The 22,326-nt window shown below is 41.8% G+C and overlaps 1 protein-coding gene across 2 annotated transcripts in view; it reads left to right on the forward strand.

Annotated features, from left to right (window-relative positions):
* Nucleotides 1–16,117, forward strand: part of LOC106583651 (3'-5' exoribonuclease HELZ2) — a 46,540-nt gene extending 30,423 nt beyond the window's left edge. For both annotated transcript variants that reach the window (XM_014168089.3, XM_045705114.2), the window contains exons 6-20: nt 588–1,226; nt 1,977–2,775; nt 2,899–2,974; nt 3,283–6,778; nt 7,112–7,197; nt 7,342–7,479; nt 7,572–7,727; nt 7,855–7,999; nt 8,301–8,432; nt 11,037–11,229; nt 13,723–13,866; nt 14,226–14,435; nt 14,531–14,687; nt 14,820–14,987; nt 15,301–16,117. In XM_014168089.3, coding sequence (XP_014023564.2) covers nt 588–1,226; nt 1,977–2,775; nt 2,899–2,974; nt 3,283–6,778; nt 7,112–7,197; nt 7,342–7,479; nt 7,572–7,727; nt 7,855–7,999; nt 8,301–8,432; nt 11,037–11,229; nt 13,723–13,866; nt 14,226–14,435; nt 14,531–14,687; nt 14,820–14,987; nt 15,301–15,416 — 6,655 coding nt within the window. In that variant the 3' untranslated portion in view covers nt 15,417–16,117. The remainder of the gene's footprint in view (nt 1–587; nt 1,227–1,976; nt 2,776–2,898; nt 2,975–3,282; nt 6,779–7,111; nt 7,198–7,341; nt 7,480–7,571; nt 7,728–7,854; nt 8,000–8,300; nt 8,433–11,036; nt 11,230–13,722; nt 13,867–14,225; nt 14,436–14,530; nt 14,688–14,819; nt 14,988–15,300) is intronic.
* Nucleotides 16,118–22,326: the final 6,209 nt, after the last annotated feature.

Here is a 22,326-nt window from a genome sequence, read left to right on the forward strand (position 1 = left end):
CTTTTGTTTTAATATGGTGAGACTATTCCTTTTTAAATACCTTTTATTTTATTGAACATGTAATAGTCAAATCATAGTGTAAAAGCAGGTGAGCTGGTTCTACTCTATTTGGCCATTTTCTGGTGTTTTGTGTTAGAAAACTGAGTGGATCGCGCATAACACACCAACCCTGTTACCTATACATAGGTAGGCTAGACATTTTTTCAACAATACATTTGTTTTGGTGAAGCTTGCGTTCAATTGCCCCTCCCTGTTGCAGACAAGCTTTCATTTCCTCTTTCACAAGGGGATTTATGGCTGATTTAAGATTAAATCGTCAACCTGGTTACAGTCAACCTTGTGACTTTATTTGGCACTTATACTATAGTATATCTTTTTTTCATTTAACCTCTTGAGATGGGAAAACATATGTTTTATTAGGTTGAATGTGTGCTCTTTATGACAGAATATTACATTTATGTGAAATCAAACGTTTTTCTTTTCACCAAGTCACACATCTCAAAAGACAACGAACGACCCTATTATAAATTATTTTAGGTTAAAAGGACAACAACCTCAAAGTCCCTCCATTTTCTTTTGTGTTTTAGACTCAATGTTCGAGGGACCGTCACCTTGTCGGCCACCCTAGACAACCCTCTGTTTGGGATGAAGATAGCTCCTCTGGGGGAACTATTCTGTGCCATCTTAGTCCCTTTTACTCTCACCCCAGACACACCAGAGGGTTTGATGCTGAGACGAGGCATCCAGTCAGCTCTCATAGCACCAGTATCATCAGATAATCAAAGTCACAAGGTCTACGAAGCCATCATTCTCAGAGACGCCACCAGTGAGTGTAAAATGCACTTGCAGCTGTCTAAAAGATGCTGCTCTGACCTGAAGCTCCAAAAAAATGAAACATGTGAAATGGAAGTCCAGTTCCAGCTGAATCGTCTGAAGTTCTGTGAGATGCACAAAGCCATAGATCTCCTTCCTGACACAGAGAGAGTGTTACCAAAATTCAGGAACTGCAGTGTCCCTGTTAACAAAATACAATTCCCCAAACTCAATGCAAAGCAGCAGGCAGCCATTGATTTCATCATAGGGGACTCCGATGGAAGAGAAAGTGTGGCCCCCCTCCTCATTTATGGACCGTTTGGAACTGGGAAAACCTTCACGCTCGCAACAGCAGCCAAAGAGCTGGTACGCCAACCTCACACCAGAGTACTGATTTGCACTCTTACAAACAGGTAATGACCCCAATGTTCTATTGACCCCAATTCACTTACACCGAGTTCAACTTTCTAGTCCCTTCATGTATTTTCAGTCTTACCTAATACAATTCATTGACTGGCACAGATACTCATTTTTACATAATAGTGCTTAAGACTGGTAAAAATTTGTTTGTGCAAGTAGTCCTACTTATGCGAGCTTTTTGTAAACATTAGATTAGCAACAAAGGAAGTTTATTTGACATCTATGTAATGATTACTTAAAAGAACACAGTGAGGGTATTATGAGTGTGTCCATCAATCATTTGTATTGTGTAAGCCTCATATCAATTTGACAGTTACACTATACACTGACAGTTAAGTATTATGTAACAAATTGTGAAAATACACTGTGGTTAATAATCCTGCAGCAACAGGAAATTAGAATTATGTGGATTATAATAAATTGACATTTTGTTGATACATTTTTCATTAGGACAAATCAAGTCTGAAATGTTAAAGTGGAAATTACAAACTTTATATAGTCTTAAATTGGCATTTTCTGCTGCGACAACAGAATTATCAAATTAAGATAGCACATCTGTATGCCATGTATTAATCCCAATGTTAATACATATTTGAATTACACTAGTAGTTACAGTGTACCTGCTTATGAATTACTTGTAAAGCATCAATTTCATTTAAAAAAGTAGGGCAAGCAATTTTCAGTTCTGGGTTTAAGGACAATCACTGTTAAAAGTTAAGCACGACTAACCTCTCTCTTGTCAGCTCTGCAGATTTGTATGTCAAAGACCACTTCCACTCATACATTAACTCTGGACACCCTGAGATGAAGCCACTGAGGATAAAAGCAAATAAACTAGGGGTTCCAGTGAGTGCCACGGATGAGATCACACAGAAGTACTGCCTTCTATCAGAAAACGGACAGTTTTTCCTACCTCCTGCCAAATGCGATTTAGATTGCCATCGAATAGTCATCACAACTACTGCAATGGCAAGGCACTTCCAGGACCTGAAGCTCCCTGATGGCTACTTCACCCACATCCTGATTGACGAAGCGTCCCAGATGCTTGAATGTGAAGCTCTGATGGCCCTTGGTCTGGCTGGGCCAGTAACTCGAGTGGTTCTAGCTGGAGATCACATGCAGATGGGACCAAAGCTCTTTTCAGTGGACGATGACCAACGCTCCAATCATACCTTGCTGAACCGTCTGTTCCACTACTATCAAGCCCAGGAGAGTAGTGCAGCTTTGAAAAGCAGAATCATTTTCAACGAGAACTATCGCTCCACCAAAGAGATAGTAGAATTTGTGTCCACTAACTTCTACGTTGGCAAGTCTGATGCCATCAAGGCTGTAGGTAATGTTCCAGCTCACCCGAACTGCCACCCCCTGAGGTTCCACCATGTCAGAGGAGAATCTCACTTGGACACCACATCCATGTCGTGGTTTAATCTTGAAGAGGTTACATGCGTGGTTAAAATAGTGCAAAATCTACTCAGAGATTGGCCACCCGCATGGGGGAATAAGGATCAACGCTCAGTCTGTGTTCTTTCTGAAGGATGCCAGGTAAAAATGGTTATTTGTCATTTGAACTTAGTTTAGGAAATCTAATCAATTTCTTGAGTAAATAGGGGAACACCAACATTTTTTATGTGACTTTTTTGTGTCATCGTTTGTCTTTTTTCGTAGGTTCCAATGATCAGGAAAGAGCTTCGGAAAATATCCCTGAGCCGAGTGACTGTGGAAAATATTGCCAATGTTCAAGGTATTTATCATTAGATGTTAGATATTACTACACTGTTGGAGCTACTGTACTGTAGGAACATAAGCATTTCGCTACACCCGCAATAAATATGTGTATGCGACCAATGAAATTTGATATGATTTGATTCATTTGCAAACATTGGTTAATATTCCAATAATTTGTTAATGTTTCCTAGACATGTACATTAAATAACACTATTTTGTAGATTTAACTACTGGTATGTTAATTTTGATCTTTGTATAGAAACCTTTTTATCTGTCAAAATAATGAGTCCTTAACCATACCATTTTTTCATTATTTCTTGACAGGCAAACAGTTCAGAGCAATAGTATTGACAGCCGTTCAAACCCGTGACAGCATTCACCCTTCTGACTCACATTGTGTGGAGTTTTTCAACGATGCTCGCGTGCTGAACACGGCCATGACTAGGGCTCAATCCCAGGTTGTTGTGGTTGGAGATGCTGCCGCTCTGTGCTACTTTGGAATGTGCTCAAGAATCTGGAGGAACTACATTGACCAGTGTATAACAAAGGGAAGTGCTGAACCGAAACACCTTACACAAGACATAATTGATGGCGATATCAAGGAAATGTCAAGATTCCAACGGTCAGAAGACCTGGATGAGACCAGCACTCAGTCAGTTATGTTCGGCACAGGGAACAACGTGGATGCGATTCTCCAACAGCTGCAAGAGGAACAAAACATGGCAATCTACAATTCATCTGATGGAGACAAATCGGAATCGAAAAATGTAGACCAAAATAGACCATACGATAGTACCGAAGTTGAAAGAGATGAGTTGTTGCAGTTGTTGAGAGAGCAGCCAAATGTGTACAAGCAAGGTGAATTGGTCATGGAGAAATATAACGCAGGTTATATCATACCATTTGACAACCCAACCAAGCACATTATCATCAAAGGTAGAGGTAACCTCGGCAAGTCCTTCGCTGGTGACGAAGTGGTCGTAAAAGAATTTCCTTGTGAGGGCCATTCACAGGGAAAGGTGTTAGGCACCATCAAGGCAGCTGAATCCTCTCGTGTGTTTGTTTGTACCCTCGAAGATGAAGATTACCAGAAACGCAAACCGAAGTCTGAATATCAAATTCCCAGAAAGATAATGGTACCCCTCAATAAGAACACTACCAAAATTTGCACCTTGGTCAGAAAGAAGAATCGCAATGTTATTCCAATATGGAAGCATGATGATGGAGAATGGGAGTTTGTCAGATATCAACACCTTGATGAAGACATCAAACACAATCATGTGTTTGTGGTGGAGGTCTTTGACTGGAAAACGAAAACTGAAAGCAATGAAATCTATCCCTTTCCGTTAGGGAACGTAATAGATATTGTTCCCATAGGATCATCTTTGGAAGAGGGCTTAAAGATTTTGGACGCAGAATTTAAAGTCGAACGATCGCCTCCCAGACATGTTTTAGATGAAGTGTGTTCCTGGGAAGACACCCACATTGGTAACAGAAAGGACCTCCGAAAGTTGACTACTTTCACTGTTGACCCAAAACATTCCCAAGACTTGGATGATGCAATTAGTGTCATTGACAAGGAAAGCCATTATGAGGTTGGAGTCCACATAGCAGATGTGGCAAGTTTCGTGAAGATTGGTGATTCGTTGGATGATTGTGCACAAAAACGGGGTGCAACAATATACACTCCTAAAGAACCATTTTACATGTTCCCAAAACCATTTAGCATCAACCACTTGAGTCTCCTGCCTGGTCGAGATCGTATGGTGATTTCATTAGTGGTACAAGTAGACAAGGCAACAGACAATATCATTGACAAGAACTTCAATCTTTCTCAGATCAATTCTGATAGAAAGTTGTCTTATGAAGAGGCGGAGGACATCATCAGTAAGCAGTCAAGAGAAGAGGCCAAGTTTGATACTGTAGAAGACTGTGTTGCTGTGGCATATCGTTTTGCCAAAGTCCAAAGGAAGGCCAGGCTTGGCAAGGATTGGAACTATAATCGACTGGATGATCACCAGATGCCGGGGAAGAGGAGATCCCATCAGATGATTGAGGAGCTTAGTGTACTGTTCAACAATTCTGTGTCTGAATTTTTGATCAACGCAGAAGAAACCATGCACTGCACTCCTCTCCGATGTCAAGCAAGTCCTGACCCTAAAATGGTCAAAGACTTGAAAGCGCAGTGCAAAGACATCATATCACTGTCCTCACACCTAAGGCACAACCTTGAATACGCCCATGACCAGGAGGTCTTGGAGAGCAAAAGCTTCCCCGTGCTAACATCAGTGTGGAATGAGATCCTATCAGCTGCTGGGAACGGGGAAGTTGACACTGACAGATTGATTGATCTGATAGCTACAGATGACATCTATCCCCAGCTCCTTCCAGTGATATCTAAGTTTAGGAAGTGTCTTGGCAAAGCGTATGTCATCCGTTCCAATTCATCCCCTAAGGCAACTGTTGGGCACTATTCCTTGCATCTGAAGTCCTATACACAAGCATCCTCGCCCATACGTCGCTACATGGATGTTATCCTGCAAAGGCTTTTGCATTCAATCCTAAGCGGCACTCCAGTCCAATATTCTCCACAAGACATTGACATTCTGGGTCAGAAGAATGAAGAAAGATACAAGAAAGCCAATGAGTATGAAAAGAGGGCTGAGATGATTTCCTTTGCCATGGACATGAAGAAACAAAATGCTTTGAAGATAGCATTTGTTGTTGGTGTTGAGGTAGGAGACAGTTTCAAGCTGTCATTTCCATTTGACAGGCACTCATTTCCAGACAGTTTGCCTGTTATGTACAGAGATTTGCAACTGGAGGATCAACCACTGTACGACTCAAACGAGAATCACATGACTCTAACATGGAGAAGACGAGTGTACTCAGTTGACACTGCCAAAACTCACCAAGAGCTAAAAAGGGTGCAAAATTCTTCTGCATGCACTGAGCTTTCACAAAAGACTTGGCGAGACATTGTTGATGCAATTGACCAGGAAAAATGGAACATAGCAAGGTCTCTCATACTAAGCGCCACAACAAAACAAACGGAACATTTTAAGAGTGTGCCAAAACATACCACACTGGATTTGCTTGACACAGGGAATGACTCTCATAGAACTGCACATGGACAAGATGAAAAAATTGAAATGGAGCACTATGTTGATCTTACTCTCCAGTTGAAGCCAGGAGACACACTTCAAGTCCAAATTACATCTGAAAAAAAGCGAGGTTATTGGACACCCACTCTTCAGTTGGTGTGCATCAAACCAACGTTTGAGGTGTGTGTAGACCACGCCCACAGCCCTATCACATGCTTCTCCAAATGTGCAGACCGTCCATCCAAGAGTGAATATAGCAACGCTGAAGAGTATGTGAGGATCTGGAAACCACTTTGTGAGATGGAGTCTGCAGCCAATGCTGTGGATGAAAGTGACATCATAATCATTGAGGACCTGGAGCTGAACTTGAAGCAAGGGAGCAAACTAGAAGGAAGTTTTGACCTTCCTCTCGAATACATTAAAGAATGGGCCATCGAATGCAACCTTAACAAGTGCTTACTGTGTATCCGAAAAAGAGGGTTGAAACTGGCCTCAACCCCTGACCAATCAGATGAAGTAGTTGACCCTAAAAACTACACATGGGTGGCCCATGGTGTTACAACCAAGTTCGACGAACCAAAGAAGAAGGCTCCAAATCAAGCCAGAAAAGTGCATTTCTACATCCACCATTTGCCAATGGATACCATTCCAGATTGTGTCTCCCAGAGAAAGACAAGATATACAGTTGAGATAATCCCGAAGCTTCTACCAGACGTGTAAGTATTACATTAATTAGTAAGAGAAAGAAGAGAGAGCCATGAATTTATCAATTGTCATTTCAAATGTATAGACATTACAGTAACACTTTATATTACAGATCCAGTACTTATTTAAAACTAAGTCAACAAAATGTTGCTTAAAATGTAATTACCATTTAAACATGTAACGTTTTAGTAAATACCTGGTAATTTCTTACCCACATTGCATTCTGTTTAAAATAAGGTCCTAATGTAAAACTACTATCCCATATTTGTATTGGATGGGCATAATGTTCCTATATTAATTCAGTATATTATAATTAATGGTGTTTAACATTTTCTACTATCTAGACGTAAAGAAATGGCTGTGAACAACGTTGTGTCTGCAAATGAGCTTGTGCAGAAAATAGCCCTAGGACAACCTATTCCGAAAGGAGGTAAGCGCTGGACAATAACATAAATAGACAAATAAAATGTCTTAAGTAATCCCATCTTACATCTGAGGAGATTTACAGTTCACAATGTCATTGTTAAACATTATGTTTGAAAGTATTGTTTTGCTGTCTTTTTTGGGATTGTAGCTTCGCAATCTGTTGTACCACGACACCGACTCATGAGAGAAAAGGCACCAGAAGGTCTCCCAGAGCTGAATAAGAGTCAATATGATGCAGTGGAGAAAGCTCTGAATAACAAATTCACACTCATACAAGGACCACCTGGTAAATTATTAAATAGTACTACCAGAGTACATGAAGCTGTTATATGGCCCTTTGCAATGTTTACGGGAATAAAAACCACACCTGTTTCATAGGGACTGGAAAGACCGTTGTAGGAGTGTACATTGTGTACTGGTACCGTGTGCTAAACTCCCACAACCCCAGAATATTTGAAGATCCCAAGGACAAGGACAAGAAAGAAGTTATTCTCTACTGTGGTCCTTCCAACAAGTCTGTCGATGTGGTTGCTGGCAAGTTACTTAATGCATACATTTAAATTGTCATTACAAAATAATGTATAATACATTCACAGCTTAAACATGAGTAAAGTTCTGTAGGGAACATTCTAGCATTCTATGAATTCTGAACATTCTGTAGAGTACCTGTTGAGGTTTGGAGACAAGCTGAAGCCCCTCAGGTTGTACAGCCGACAAATGGAGATGCTGGAGTACCCATACCCAGGCAGTATCCTTCAGCTGTCTCCCAGGTCACTTCGCCAAGAGCGGTCCAAGCCAAAACTCAGGTATAAAACACATGAAATCACTCTGCAGTTGTGCACTGTAAAAAGTAATTCAGCGTTTTAGTTGTTTCAGGTCATTTTCCAATATCGACTCAACTGAAAAGAATAGAAATTGTTTACATGTTTTTTAGAAAAAATATTTCAATGTTTTTTGGACACTTTTTCAGGGAAACCATCTCACTTGTCTTTGATAACCTGGTCGTAGTGCTGGCTTCATTTGTCTGACCGGTGTCAGCATGTTTTTTGTCAAATGTTTCCTGCAATTGTTAATGAATTTGGATCTCACACTATGTACCATTTTCAGAGCTATTACCTTGCATCATCGCATACGGGAAGAACAAAATCCGCATTCCGGGGAAATAATAGAGTTTGACCGCAGAATAAACCTAGCCAGAGAATCAAACGGACAGCAGCTGACAGACGAAGAAGTTGAGGAGTGAGTAAAGATGCATTACCGTATTCCCTTGTAATATACAGTACATTCTTATTGAATTTTCTTTGAAACCTACATCTGATAGAATTGGTAATATGTATTACAGTATTCCCTTGTAATATACAGTACATTCTAATTACATTTTCTTTGAAACCTGATAGAATTAGTCAGTGCATTCGGAAAGTATTCACACCCCTTGACTTTTTCCACATTTTGTTACGTTACAGCCTTTTCGAAAATTGATTAAATTGTTTTTTTCCCCTCATCAATCTACACACAATGAAAAAGTAAAACACTTTTTTTTTAGCAACTGTAAAAAAATGTTTACTGAAATAGCTTATTTACATAAGTATTCAGACCTTTTGTTATGAGATTCGAAATTGAGCTCAGGTGCATCCTGTTTCTATTGATCATCCTTGAGATGTTTTTACAACTTCATTGGAGTCCATCTGTGGTAAATTCAATTGATTTGAAAATAAGGGAGAGCCGCACACAAAAATGTAATATCCAACGTTCATCAGGGTATGATCACAAACACTGCGAGATGACTCGTTTATATAGTGTCAAAAGACACACAGGTGTCTGTAATCATGGCCAAGTGTGGCCTAATATCATTGGTTAATTCTCAAATATAAAAATGGCATACAAAGAACAGCATACAAAAACCAAATGGATAGCATACGATCATAAATTCATTTTAGACTACACAAGCTTACAAACAATTACAATGGCAAAGTCACAATAATCACAAGAATGGCTTAAGATCAAAGTCTGTGTTGAGACCGAAGGGTGCAAGGGTCTTTAAGTTAAAGATCCAGGCAGCCTCTCGTTTTAACAATAAATTATCAAGGTCACCCCCTCTCCTAGGGAGGGTGACATGAAATAGTTATGTGTGAGTACTATTTCAGCCAATGTTATAATGCAGGCACTGGAAGGTAGTTCATTAGGGTCACTTTGCAGAAGAAAATGTTCCATAGCTTCAATACCACCCTCGTGTGGAATATTTGTGTATAACAGCTCAACATCAAAAGTAACTCATAAGGTATTCTCAGGAAGAGGATCGAGAGATTCAATGATAGAGATCATACTGCTGGTGTCCTTTACAAAGGAGGGGAGCTGTTCTGAGAATGGTCTAATAAAAAAGTCAACAAAAGTAGATAGAGGGGCCGTTACTGCATCAATGCCCGCTACAATAGAGTGCCCTGGAGGTTTTGTAACATTCTTGTGTAATTTCGGCAAAGTATAGAAAGTGGCAATTTTAGGCTGTTGAATAGCCAAAAAGTCATGTTGATTGGACATGATTTGGTAAGGCACACACCTTTCTATGTAAGGCCCCACAGTTGACAGTCCATGTCAAGAACATAAACCAAGCCATGAGGTCGAATGAATTGTCCGTAGAGATCCGAGACAGGATTGTGTCGAGGCACAGATCTGCGGAAGGTTACCAAAACATTTCTGCAGCATTGGAAGTCCCCAAGAACACAGTGGCCTCCATCATTCTTAGATGGAAGAAGTTTGGAATCACCAAGACTCTTCCTATAGCTGGTCTCCCGGTCAAACTGAGCAATCGGGGAAGAAGGGCCTTGTTCATGGAGGTGAACAAGAACCCGATGGTCACTTTGACAGAGCTCCAGAGTTCCTCTGGGAGAACCTTCCAGAAGGACAACCATCTCTGCAGCACTCCACCAATCAGGCCTTTATGGTAGAGTGGCAAGATGGAAGCTACTCCTCAGTAAAAGGCACATGACAGCACACTTGGAGTTTGCTAAAAGGCACCTAAAGGAATCACAGACCATGAGAAACAAGATTCTCTGGTCTGATGAAACCAGGATTGAACTCTTTGTCCTGAATGCCCAGCGTCACGTCTGGAGGAAACCTGGCACCATCCCTACGATGAAGCACCGTGGTGGCAGCATCATGCTGTGGGGATGTTTTTCAGTGACAGGGACTGGGAGACTAGTCAAGATCGAGGGAAAGATGAACGGAGCAAAGTACAGAGAGATCCTTGATGAAAACCTGCTCCAGAGAGCTCAGCACCTCTGACTGGGGCAAAGGTTCACCTTCCAAAATGACAATGACCCTAAGCACACAGCCAAGACAACGCAGGAGTGGTTTCGGGACAAGTCTCTGAATATCCTTGAGTGGCCCAACCAGAGCCCGGACTTGGAACCTGATCGAACATCTCTGGAGAGACCTGAAAATAGCTGTGCAGCAACGCTCCTCCATCCAACCTGACAGAGCTTGAGAGGATCTGCAGAGAAGAATGCGAGAAACTCGCCAAATACAGGTGTGCCAAGCTTGTAGCGTCATACCCAAGAATACTCTAGGCTGTAATCACTGCCAAAGGTACTTCAACTAAGTACTGAGTAAAGAGTCTGAATTCTTATGTAAATGTGATATTTCCGTTTTTTATAAATTAGCAAAAATGTCGAAAAACAGTTTTTGCTTCGTCTTTATGGGGTGTTGTGTGTAGATTGATGAGGGGAAAAAACTATTGAATACATTTTAGAATAAGGCTGTAACGCAACAAAATGTGAAAAAAAGTCAAGGGGTCTGAATACTTTACGAATGCGCTGTATAAACATTGTTTTTTTGTTTTTCTTCTAGCTACAAAAAGCTTCTGAATAAAGCTCGTGTGTATGAGCTGCAGAGACACGATGTCATTCTGTGCACCTGCACAGCAGCCTCCAACCCTAGCCTGATTAAAACAGTCAATCCACGCCAGATCCTTATTGATGAATGTGCTATGGCAACGGAACCTCAGGCCCTCATCCCACTGGTCAGCAACAAACCAGAAAAGGTAAGTTAAGGTAATATAGCCAATAAGGCCCGAGGAGTTGTGGTATATGGCCATATAGCACAAACCCCCGAGGTGCCTTCTTGCTATTATAAACTGGTTACCAACGTAATTAGAACAGTAAAAATCTATGCTTTGTCTTACCCGTGGTATACAGCTTTCAGCCAATCAGCATTCAGGTCTCGAACCACCCAGTTTATAAGAGAGAATATACACTACATGACCAAAAGTATGTGGACACCTGCTCGTCAAACATCTCATTCCAAAATCATGGGCATTAATAAGTTGGTCCACCTTTGCTGCTATAAAAGCATCCAGTCTGGAACTGAGGGGCCTAGCCCAAACCATGAACAACAACCCCAGACCATTATTCCTCCTCCATCAAACTTTACAGTTGGCACTATGCATTGGGGCAGGTAGTTCTCCTGGCATCCGCCAAACTCATATTCATCCGTCGGACTGCCAAATCGTAAAGTGTGATTCATCACTCCAGAGAACGCTTTTCCACTGCTCCAGAGTCCAATGGCGGCGAGCTTTACACCACTCCAGCCAACGGTTGGCATTGCGCTACACCCACAATAACATCTGCTAAATATGTGTATGTGACCAATAAAATTTGATTTGATCTTAGGCTTGTGTTCGGCTGCTCGGCCATGTAAACACATTTCACGAAGCTCCTGACTAACAGTTCTTGTGCTGACGTTGCTTCCCGAGGCAGTTTGGAACTCGATAGTGAATGTTGCAACTAAGGACAGACGATATTTACTCGCTTCAGCACTCGATGGTCCCATTCTGTGAGCTTGTGGCCTACCACTTCGCAGCTGAGCCGTTGTTGCTTCTAGACGGTTCCACTACACAATAAGAACACTTACAGTTGACCGGGGCAGCTCTAGCATGGTATACATTTTATGAACTGACTTGTTGGAAAGGTGGCATCCTGTGACGTTGCCACGTTGAAAGTCACTGAGCTCTTCAGTAAGGCCATTCTACTGCCAATGTTTGTCTATGGAGATTGCATGGCGGTGTGCTCGATTTTATACACCTGTAAGCAACAGGTGCGGCTGAAATAGCCTAATCCACTCATTTGAAGGGGTGTCCACATACGTTTGTGTATATATAGTGTACCACAGGTATGACACAAAACTACTTGTTTACTGTTCTAATATCATTGGTAACCTGTTTATAATAGCAATAAGACACCTCTGGGGTTCTTGGTATATGGCCAATTGCTTAAATATATAACATAAATATTTAGTTACCTTTTCTTATAGAATGGTGTGTACATGTTTAAAATAAAGGTAAAACATTTATAGGCCTGGTTTGTGATGCTGCTTGTTCATTATGTAGTAGAATGATTTTGTCTTCCATCGGTGTTCAATCCAGCAGCAACTGTTTAGGCCTGGGCCATACAATGTTCACCTCAGTGGGGCTCCTCAGTAAGATTTTCATTTGTGTAAAAATGTTCAGTAAAAAAATGTTGATTTTTTTGCATGTAGTCTAACCCTTGATTTTGGACATGGAAACAGTGCATTGTTATAGAATCACACTGCTAACCTTATGCCTAACCTTTAAATAAGGCCAACAAGCACATTTTGACTGTGGCTATAGATTCTAGTGGAAACCCAACAGGAGGGTAGCTGGCATCAATTTCTCAGGTGCTCCCTACTCCCTATGTTCCCTTGAGCAAGGAATTTAACCCCCTTATCTGCTCACTGGGCACTGCACTGCAGCTGCTCTCTGCTCCAGCTTCTCAAACCTAATGTGTGTGTATGTGTGTGTGTGTGTGTGTGTGTGTAAACTGAGTGGACAAAACATTACGAATACCTGCTCTTTCCATGACAAAGACTGACCAGGTGAAAGCTATGATCCCTTATTGATGTCACCTGTTAAATCCACTTCAATCAGTGTAGATGAAGGGGAGGAAACAGGTTAAATAAGGATTTTTAAGCCTCGAGACAATTGAGACATGGATTGTATATCATTCAGAGGCTGAATGGGCAAGACAAAATATTTAAGTGCCTTTGAACTGGTATGGTAGTAGGTGCCAGTCGCACCGGTTTGAGTCAAGAACTGCGTTGCAGTGTGGAGTTTTTTCACGCTCAACAGTTTTCTGTGTGTATCAAGAATGGTCCATCACCCAAAGGACATCCAGCCAATTTGACACAACTGTGGGAAGCATCTCTGTGGAACACTTTCAACACCTTGTAGAGTCCATGCCCTGACAAATTCAGGCTGTTCTAAGGGCAAAGGTGGGGTGCAACTCAATATTAGGAAGGTGTTCTTAATATTTTGTACTCTGTGTATATGTGTATCGGATCAGTTGAAAAAAGGCAGAAGACAAAATTCCATCTCATATGGACTAATAAAGTAGATCTAATTTTAAACTAAGCCTTAACAGCAACCCTGTTTTATCAACTGCATGCCAAGGCCAATGTAAGTCATCGTTTTTGCAAGTCATGAAGATTGATGGCAACATAACCTCTTTCCACTTCCAAGATTGTGTTGCTCGGTGACCACAAACAACTACGTCCCATCATCAAGAATGAACTTGTGAGGAAGTTGGGGATGTCAAAGTCTCTGTTTGAGCGCTACTTTGAACGCCGGTCCCAGACAGTGATGCTGGATACCCAGTACAGAATGGTAATATCGTCTTCATATTTATATTTCTTAATTCCATTCTTTTACTTTTAGATTTGTGTATTGTTGTGAATTGTTAGCTACTACTGCACTGTTGGAGCTAGGAACACAAGCATTTTGCTACACCCGCAATAACATCTGCTAAATATGTGTATGTGACCAATAAAATGTGATTTGATTTAAGAGGGGGGTCATATTTAGTCTTTCATGAATTTATTCAAAATGGTACTCTTAATTCACATCACAAAATCTCATGATTGTTGATCAAGGGTAAAATGCTACGGTGCCTTTGACAATACAGATACGGATTTAGATGGATTGAGATCCAATGAGAAAATACAAATACTTCTATCTTTTTGTAGCATGAAGATATATGCAAGTTCCCATCAGAGGAGTATTATGAAGGAAAACTGAAGACTGACGTGGATCGCCCAAATAGTGTCCTTCAGGCTGACAGCAGGCAGACGCACATTGTTTTCGGCAACGTCAGTGGAGAAGAGGTCAGCCTGGTTGTGAGCACAGAAAAAGGAAATGAAAACTCCAAAGCGAATATGAAGGAGAGAGACGTAGTGGTAAGGAACGTCTTGGTTTTCTCAACTCCAACACTCAAATCTTGCCATGCCACTGGTACACTGAGTTTCCAAAATCAACTTTTTGTTTATTACAGGTTCGGATCGCCAACCAGCTGGTGACAGAATCCAAAATAAAACAACAGAGTATGGCGATCCTATCTCCCTACAATGCCCAGGTGGCCGAAATTAAGAAAGAACTGAGAAAATTAAAACTGGACGAAATCACGGTCACCACCATCACAAAAAGTCAAGGTTACTCTTTCTTACTATCCCTTTAGTTCCATCTTGATTGTGATTCTATGGTTGTCCCCCGCTGTTCTTTTGAACTTTGAACTGGTTAGGTTAGCCCTGGGTATAACCAACGCTGCTTCGTCTCCCATGCAGGAAGTGAATGGCGCTATGTCATCCTGTCCACTGTGCGCTCCTTACCCAGCAAGGAGATCGAGACAGAGCCGGACAGGGCCTGGTTGTCCAAACATGTGGGCTTTGTTCGTGACCCCAACCAGATAAACGTGGGCATTACCAGGGCCAAAGAGGGACTGTGCATTATCGGTGAGAGATGTTTCCTCAAGGGCTAAATGTTAAAGATCACTGGATGATCTAAACCATATGATCTAAACCAATGTTTCCCAACCCTGGTCCTCCAGTACCCCCAACAGTACACATTTTCATTGTAGCCCTGGACAAACACACCTCATTCAACTCATTGAGGGCTTGATGATTAGTTGACAAGTTGAATCAGGTGTGCTTGTCTATGGTTACAATAAAGATGAGTACTATTGGGGGTACTGGAGGACCAGGGTTGGGAAACAATGGTTTAAAATACACTGTCATTGTACTCATTTATTTTCTTCCTTTCTCAAAGGTAACCAGGAGTTGTTGAGCCGCAGTGGTGCTTGGAGACAACTCCTCAAACATTATACGGCAAGGAACTTTGTCACAGAAGCTGAAAAGATCTCTGTGCGCAAAGTAGCAAAATAGCCTGTTAGCACTGTCTACATTGAGCGACGTGGTCTCGGCACCGGATCGGTGCACAATGAACTGTAAAAATAACTTTTTCAGGATACATTTATGATGTTGCTTCAGTTTCAATGTTGAGTCAAATGAGTTAAATACTGCACTCACTGTCATTTTTAATGTGACCTTTCAATTTTAATCAATGGCCTCCTTTTTTAATTACTACCTATGCTCTTAGTGTCTGGTTTTTGTGTGTTTAAACTGTGAGATGTTATTCTGCACAATTATTTAGTGAAGTTCAAATTATATTTCGAGAAATGTTATATATTTTTGTAGAATCAAATACTGTGATCTTTAAATCAACTGTACTAGATAGTGTACATTTGTATGGCTGTATTCTCTTTTACTATTTGTATTTTACAATTTCATTTCAACTGTGTTCTTCTACACTGTTTTTTACGGCAGACCTTTTTGGTCAAATTTTTCAAGGTATCACATTCCATTTATAAATGATCGTCTTCCCAAATGAAGCTTAAATCTGACAAATGTTATGCTATAAAATATGTTTCATAGTAAAAGGACTATGCATTAGTTAATCCTAGTCTGACTGCTGTAGGTGTATTCCAGTGTGTATACTAGATATAGATTATATTAGATGTAGTATGGTAAAGATTGGATTCATTTTGATCTAAATCATTTAATAAAGTAATAGCTGATCATAAAAATGGCTTTGTTCTTTTTGTGATAATGCAGTTTTTTTTCTGTTCAGAGGACTTCACCTGAATATTGTTTGCAATGTCTAAAACTATATTTATATCCATATCAAAGTACCACTGACTAATACATAGTCATCTGAGTAATCCCCACACACGTTTATGCAAATTTAACCAGTCATATACGAATAGTATGCTAGAGGGAAGATTATGATTGTATGCATTGTAGACTAGGGGCCATGGTATTAGTCCGATTGGACCTTGGCCAGCACACTGAGGATTAGTCCACTACTGATTAATAATAACTGAGTCAAGGCTTGACTGATCATGTCATCACTGGATGGATGAAATGGAATCCAATTGGACCAGAGGGAGGATGTCCTCTAGTGGCTTTGAAACACCACTTCCTGCTTCACATGTACTTTATTCATGATTGTGTGTCTGCCGCCGCATCCATGAGTGACAAAGGAGTATGACATTAATATGGTGCTTATATTAATTTGCTGAGATAATTTGACGTGGGGTTCTGATGACTATTCCTATGGGAACTAAAATAGGTTGGGCCTTCAATTCAGTACAACTTCATCAACCCAGTTACATTTACATTTTAGTCATTTAGCAGACGCTCTTATCCAGAGCGACTTAAGGTAGTGAATGCATACATTTCATACAATTTCATACATTTTTTTTTTTTTTTTTCTGTGCTGGCCCCCCATGGGAATCGAACCCACAACCCTGGCGTTGCAAACACCATGCTCTACCAACTGAGCTACAGGGAAGGCTGTTGGAACATAAGCATAAAATAACATAAATACGTATATACCAGAGGAGGCTGGTGGGAGGAGGTATAGGAGGACGGGCTCATTGTAATGTCTGGAATGGAATTGGTGGAACAGAATCAAACGTGGTTTCCCTATGTTTGGATTCCATTTCATCCATCAACTGTACTAGATAGTGTACATTTGTATGGCTGTATTCTCTTTTACTATTTGTATTTTACAATTTCATTTCAACTGTGTTCTTCTACACTGTTTTTTACGGCAGACCTTTTTGGTCAAATTTTTCAAGGTATCACATTCCATTTATAAATGATCGTCTTCCCAAATGAAGCTTAAATCTGACAAATGTTATGCTATAAAATATGTTTCATAGTAAAAGGACTATGCATTAGTTAATCCTAGTCTGACTGCTGTAGGTGTATTCCAGTGTGTATACTAGATATAGATTATATTAGATGTAGTATGGTAAAGATTGGATTCATTTTGATCTAAATCATGCACTTTCACTGGCTGTTGTCAAATCGATCCCGCTAAAGGGATTTGATCCGCAAGAAGTTAGGTAAATATTACTATTTAACCTATATGAAGGTGAATGAAGGTATACTGCAAATACATCTGAAATACTTGTTTTGATTTGGCTATACTCGGCCTTGTCTTAGGACGGTAAGTTGGTGGTTGGAGACATCCCTCTAGTGGTGTGGGGGCTGTGCTTTGGCAAAGTGGGTGGGGTTATATCCTGCCTGTTTGGCCCTGTCCGGGGGTATCATCGGATGGGGCCACAGTGTCTTCTGATCCCTCCTGTCTCAGCCTCCAGTATTTATGCTGCAGTAGTTTATGTGTCGGGGGGCTAGGGTCAGTCTGTTACATCTGGAGTATTTCTCTTGTCTTATCCGGTGTCCTGTGTGTATTTAAATATGCTCTCTCTAATTCTCTCTTTCTCTCTTTCTGTCTTTCTCTCGGAGGACCTGAGCCCTAGGACCATGCCTCAGGACTACCTGGTATGATGACTCCTTGCTGTCCCCAGTCCACCTGGCCGTGCTGCTGCTCCAGTTTCAACTGTTCTGCCTGCGGCTATGGAACCCTGACCTGTTCACCGGACGTGCTTGTTGCACCCTCGACAACTACTATGATTATTATTATTTGACCATGCTGGTCATTTATGAACATTTTAACATTTTAACATTTTGACCATGTTCTGTTTTAATATCCACCCTGCACAGCCAGAAGAGGACTGGCCACCCCTCATAGCCTGGTTCCTCTCTAGGTTTCTTCCTAGGTTTTTGGCCTTTCTAGGGAGTTTTTCCTAGGGAGTTTTTCCTAGCCACCGTGCTTCTTTCACATGCTTTGCTTGCTGTTTGGGGTTTTAGGCTGGGTTTCTGTACAGCACTTTGAGAATATCAGCTGATGTACGAAGGGCTATATAAAAATAAATTTGATTTGATTTGATTTGATTCAGTCCGACCTGCATCAAAGTACAAACACAGTAAAATAACATACTGTACCTTCAAGCATTAACTATAGAATAGTGAAACTTATGTTCTACTAAGCTATATGGAATTGTTTTAAGATAGCAAAATGATCCTTGGTCTATTTGATTTTGAATTTTAAGACCCCTTTAAGTAAAAAAAAAAGATATAAAAAAAAATATTTGATGAAAAATTTATTTTGGGCCTTACTGCCATTAGCCCATACAAACACATTGAATAACACATCCACTAACTCAACAAAAAAATAAACTTCCCTTTTTCAGGAACCTATCTTTCAAAGATAATTGGTAAAAATTAAAATAACTTCACAAATATTCATTGTAAAGGGTTTAAACACTGTTTCCCATGCTTGTTCAATGAACCATAAACAATTTAAGAACATGCACCTGTGGAACGGTCATTAGACACTAACAGCTTATGGACGGTAGGCAATTAAGGTCACAGTTATGAAAACTTAGGACACTAAAGAGGCCTTTCTACTGACTGAAAAACACCAAAAGATAAATGCCCAGGGTCCCTACTCATCTGAGTGAACGTGCGTTAGGCATGCTGCAAGGAGGCATGAGGACTGCAGAAGTGGCCAGGGCAATAAATTGCAATGTCCGTACTGTGAGACGCCTAAGACAGAGCTACAGGGAGACAGGACGGACAGCTGATTGTCCTCACAGTGGCAGACCACAAGTAACAACACCTGCACAGGATCGGTACATCCGAACATCACACCTGCGGGACAGGTACAGGATGGCAACAACAACTGCCAGAGTTGCACCAGGAACGCACAATCCCTCCATCAGTGCTCAGACTGTCCGCAATAGGCTGAGAGAGGCTGGACTGAGGGCTTGTAGGCCTGTTGTAAGGCAGGTCCTCACCAGATATCACCGGCAACAACGTCGCCTATGGGCACACCGTCGCTGGACCAGACAGGACTGGCAAAAAGTGCTCTTCACTGACGAGTCGCGGTTTTGTCTCACCAGGGGTGATGGTCGGATTCGCATTTATCATCGAAGGAATGAGCGTTACACCGAGGCCTGTACTCTGGAGCGGGATCGATTTGGAGGTGGAGGATCCGTCATGGTCTGGGGCGGTGTGTCACAGCATCATCGGACTGAGCCTGTTGTCATTGCAGGCAATCTCAACGCTGTGCGTTACAGGAAAGACATCCACCTCCCTCATGTGGTACCCTTCCTGCAGGCTCAGCATGACAATGCCACCAGCCATACAGCTCGTTCTGTGCGTGATTTCCTGCAAGGCAGGAATGTCAGTGTTCTGCCATGGCCAGCAAAGAGCCCGGATCTCAATCCCATTGAGCACGTCTGGGACCTGTTGGATTGGAGGGTGAGGGCTAGGGCCATTCCCACCAGAAATGTCCGGGAACTTGCAGGTGCCTTGGTGGAAGAGTGGGGTAACATCTCACAGCAAGAACAGGCAAATCTGGTGCTGTTCATGAGGAGGAGATGAACTACAGTACTTAATGCAGCTGGTGGCCACACCAGATACTGACTGTTACTTTTGATTTTGCCCCCCCCCCCCCCCCCCCTTTGTTCAGGGACACACTATTCAATTTCTGTTAATCACATGTCTGTGGAACTTGTTCAGTTTATGTCTCAGTTGTTGAATCTTATGTTCATACAAATATTTACACGTTAAGTTTGCTGAAAATTAACGCAGTTGACAGTGAGAGGACGTTCCTTTTTTTTTGCTGGGTTTGGAACAACAGATAGTCCCCTGCAAAAATCAAAAGGAAGTTTGTTCTATATATATATGAGCGATATAAGAAAGATCAGATTCTTCTTTTATTTTTTTTATTTTTTTTTACATGTATTTAAGCCCTTATTTTTCACGATAATCTGGTGTTTCCATTCATTTTTTCAACTGGTACCGGGGAACCTTCAGACAAGTTTTGTGAGGCCTGTAGGCATCCTAGAGCAGAACATGTACGTGTTTGTGAGAGTCTCACCTTTCCACAGAGAGGTAATATTAGTGTGTAGCCCAAATGGTTCAGACGCTAAAGACAGAAGTTGGCAAATCGGCTGTACCAACTTCGGACGAGTGGGGGTCCAGGGCAAAACATAGAACACCATTGTGTTTGTGAGAGTCATCTTTCCATAGAGGTGTCATAATACACTGCTCAAAAAAATAAAGGGAACACTTAAACAACACAATGTAACTCCAAGTCAATCACACTTCTGTGAAATCAAACTGTCCACTTAGGAAGCAACACTGATTGACAATACATTTCACATGCTGTTGTGCAAATGGAATAGACAACAGGTGGAAATTATAGGCAATTAGCAAGACACCCCCAATAAAGGAGTGGTTCGGCAGGTGGTGACCACAGACCACTTCTCAGTTCTAATGCTTCCTGGCTGATGTTTTGGTCACTTTTGAATGCTGGCGGTGCTTTCACTCTAGTGGTAGCATGAGACGGAGTCTACAACCCACACAAGTGGCTCAGGTAGTGTGGCAAGAAGGTTTGCTGTGTCTGTCAGCGTAGTGTCCAGAGCATGGAGGCTCTACCAGGAGACAGGCCAGTACATCAGGAGACGTGGAGGAGGCCGTAGGAGGGCAACAACCCAGCAGCAGGACCGCTACCTCCGCCTTTGTGCAAGGAGGAGCAGGAGAAGCACTGCCAGAGCCCTGCAAAATTACCTCCAGCAGGCCACAAATGTGCATGTGTCTGCTCAAACGGTCAGAAACAGACTCCATGAGGGTGGTATGAGGGCCTGACGTCCACAGGTGGGGGTTGTGCTTACAGCCCAACACCGTGCAGGACGTTTGGCATTTGCCAGAGAACACCAAGATTGGCAAATTTGCCACTGGCGCCCTGTGCTCTTCACAGATGAAGCAGGTTCACACTGAGCACATGTGACAGACGTGACAGAGTCTGGAGACGCCGTGGAGAACGTTCTGCTGCCTGAAACACCCTCCAGCATGACCGGTTTGGCGGTGGGTCAGTCATGGTGTGGGGTGGCATTTCTTTGTGGGGCCGCACAGCCCTCCATGTACTCGCCAGCGGTAGCCTGACTGCCATTAGGTACCGAGATGAGATCCTCAGACCCCTTGTGAGACCATATGCTGGTGCGGTTGGCCCTGGGTTCTTCCTAATGCAAGACAATGCTAGACCTCATGTGGCTGGAGTGTGTCAGCAGTTCCTGCAAGAGGAAGGCATTGATGCTATGGACTGGCCCGCCCGTTCCCCAGACCTGAATCCAACTGAGCACATCTGGGACATCATGTCTCGCTCCATCCACCAACGCCACGTTGCCCCACAGACTGTCCAGGAGTTGGCGGATGCTTTAGTCCAGGTCTGGGAGGAGATCCCTCAGGAGACCATCCGCCACCTCATCAGGAGCATGCCCAGGCACGTGGAGGCCACACACACTACTGAGCCTCATTTTGACTTGTTTTAAGGACATTACATCAAAGTTGGATCAGCCTGTAGTGTGGTTTTCCACTTTAATTTTGAGTGTGACTCCAAATCCAGACCTCCATGGGTTGATAAATTGGATTTCCATTGATTATTTTTGTGTGATTTTGTTGTCAGCACATTCAACTATGTAAAGAAAAAAGTATTTAATAAGATTATTTCATTCAGATCTAGGATGTGTTATTTTAGTGTTCCCTTTATTTTTTTGAGCAGTGTATGTAGTTTGTAGGCCAAACCGTTCAGACGTTAAAGTTGATTTTCAGGATGTCTCATGGTCTGACAAACACTGCTCTAGCTCTGTCACCTTTCAACGCAGATGCAGAAGTGCGACATAGGCAGATGGATGTGTCAATCCACCACAATGCACAAAACATATCTCTAGCTTAAATTGAGATTTTTAATGGGGATTTTTTATTATGCTAATTAGATAATCACAGAAGACATCGACTCTAGGGGGTTAAAAGGAATTACATTTTTCAGAGGATACATTATATACGAAGACTGGATAAATTGGCACGATTTCTTATA

This window comes from Salmo salar, chromosome 22 (assembly GCF_965601325.2).
Source record: "Salmo salar chromosome 22, fSalSal1, whole genome shotgun sequence".
NCBI lineage: Eukaryota > Metazoa > Chordata > Actinopteri > Salmoniformes > Salmonidae > Salmo > Salmo salar.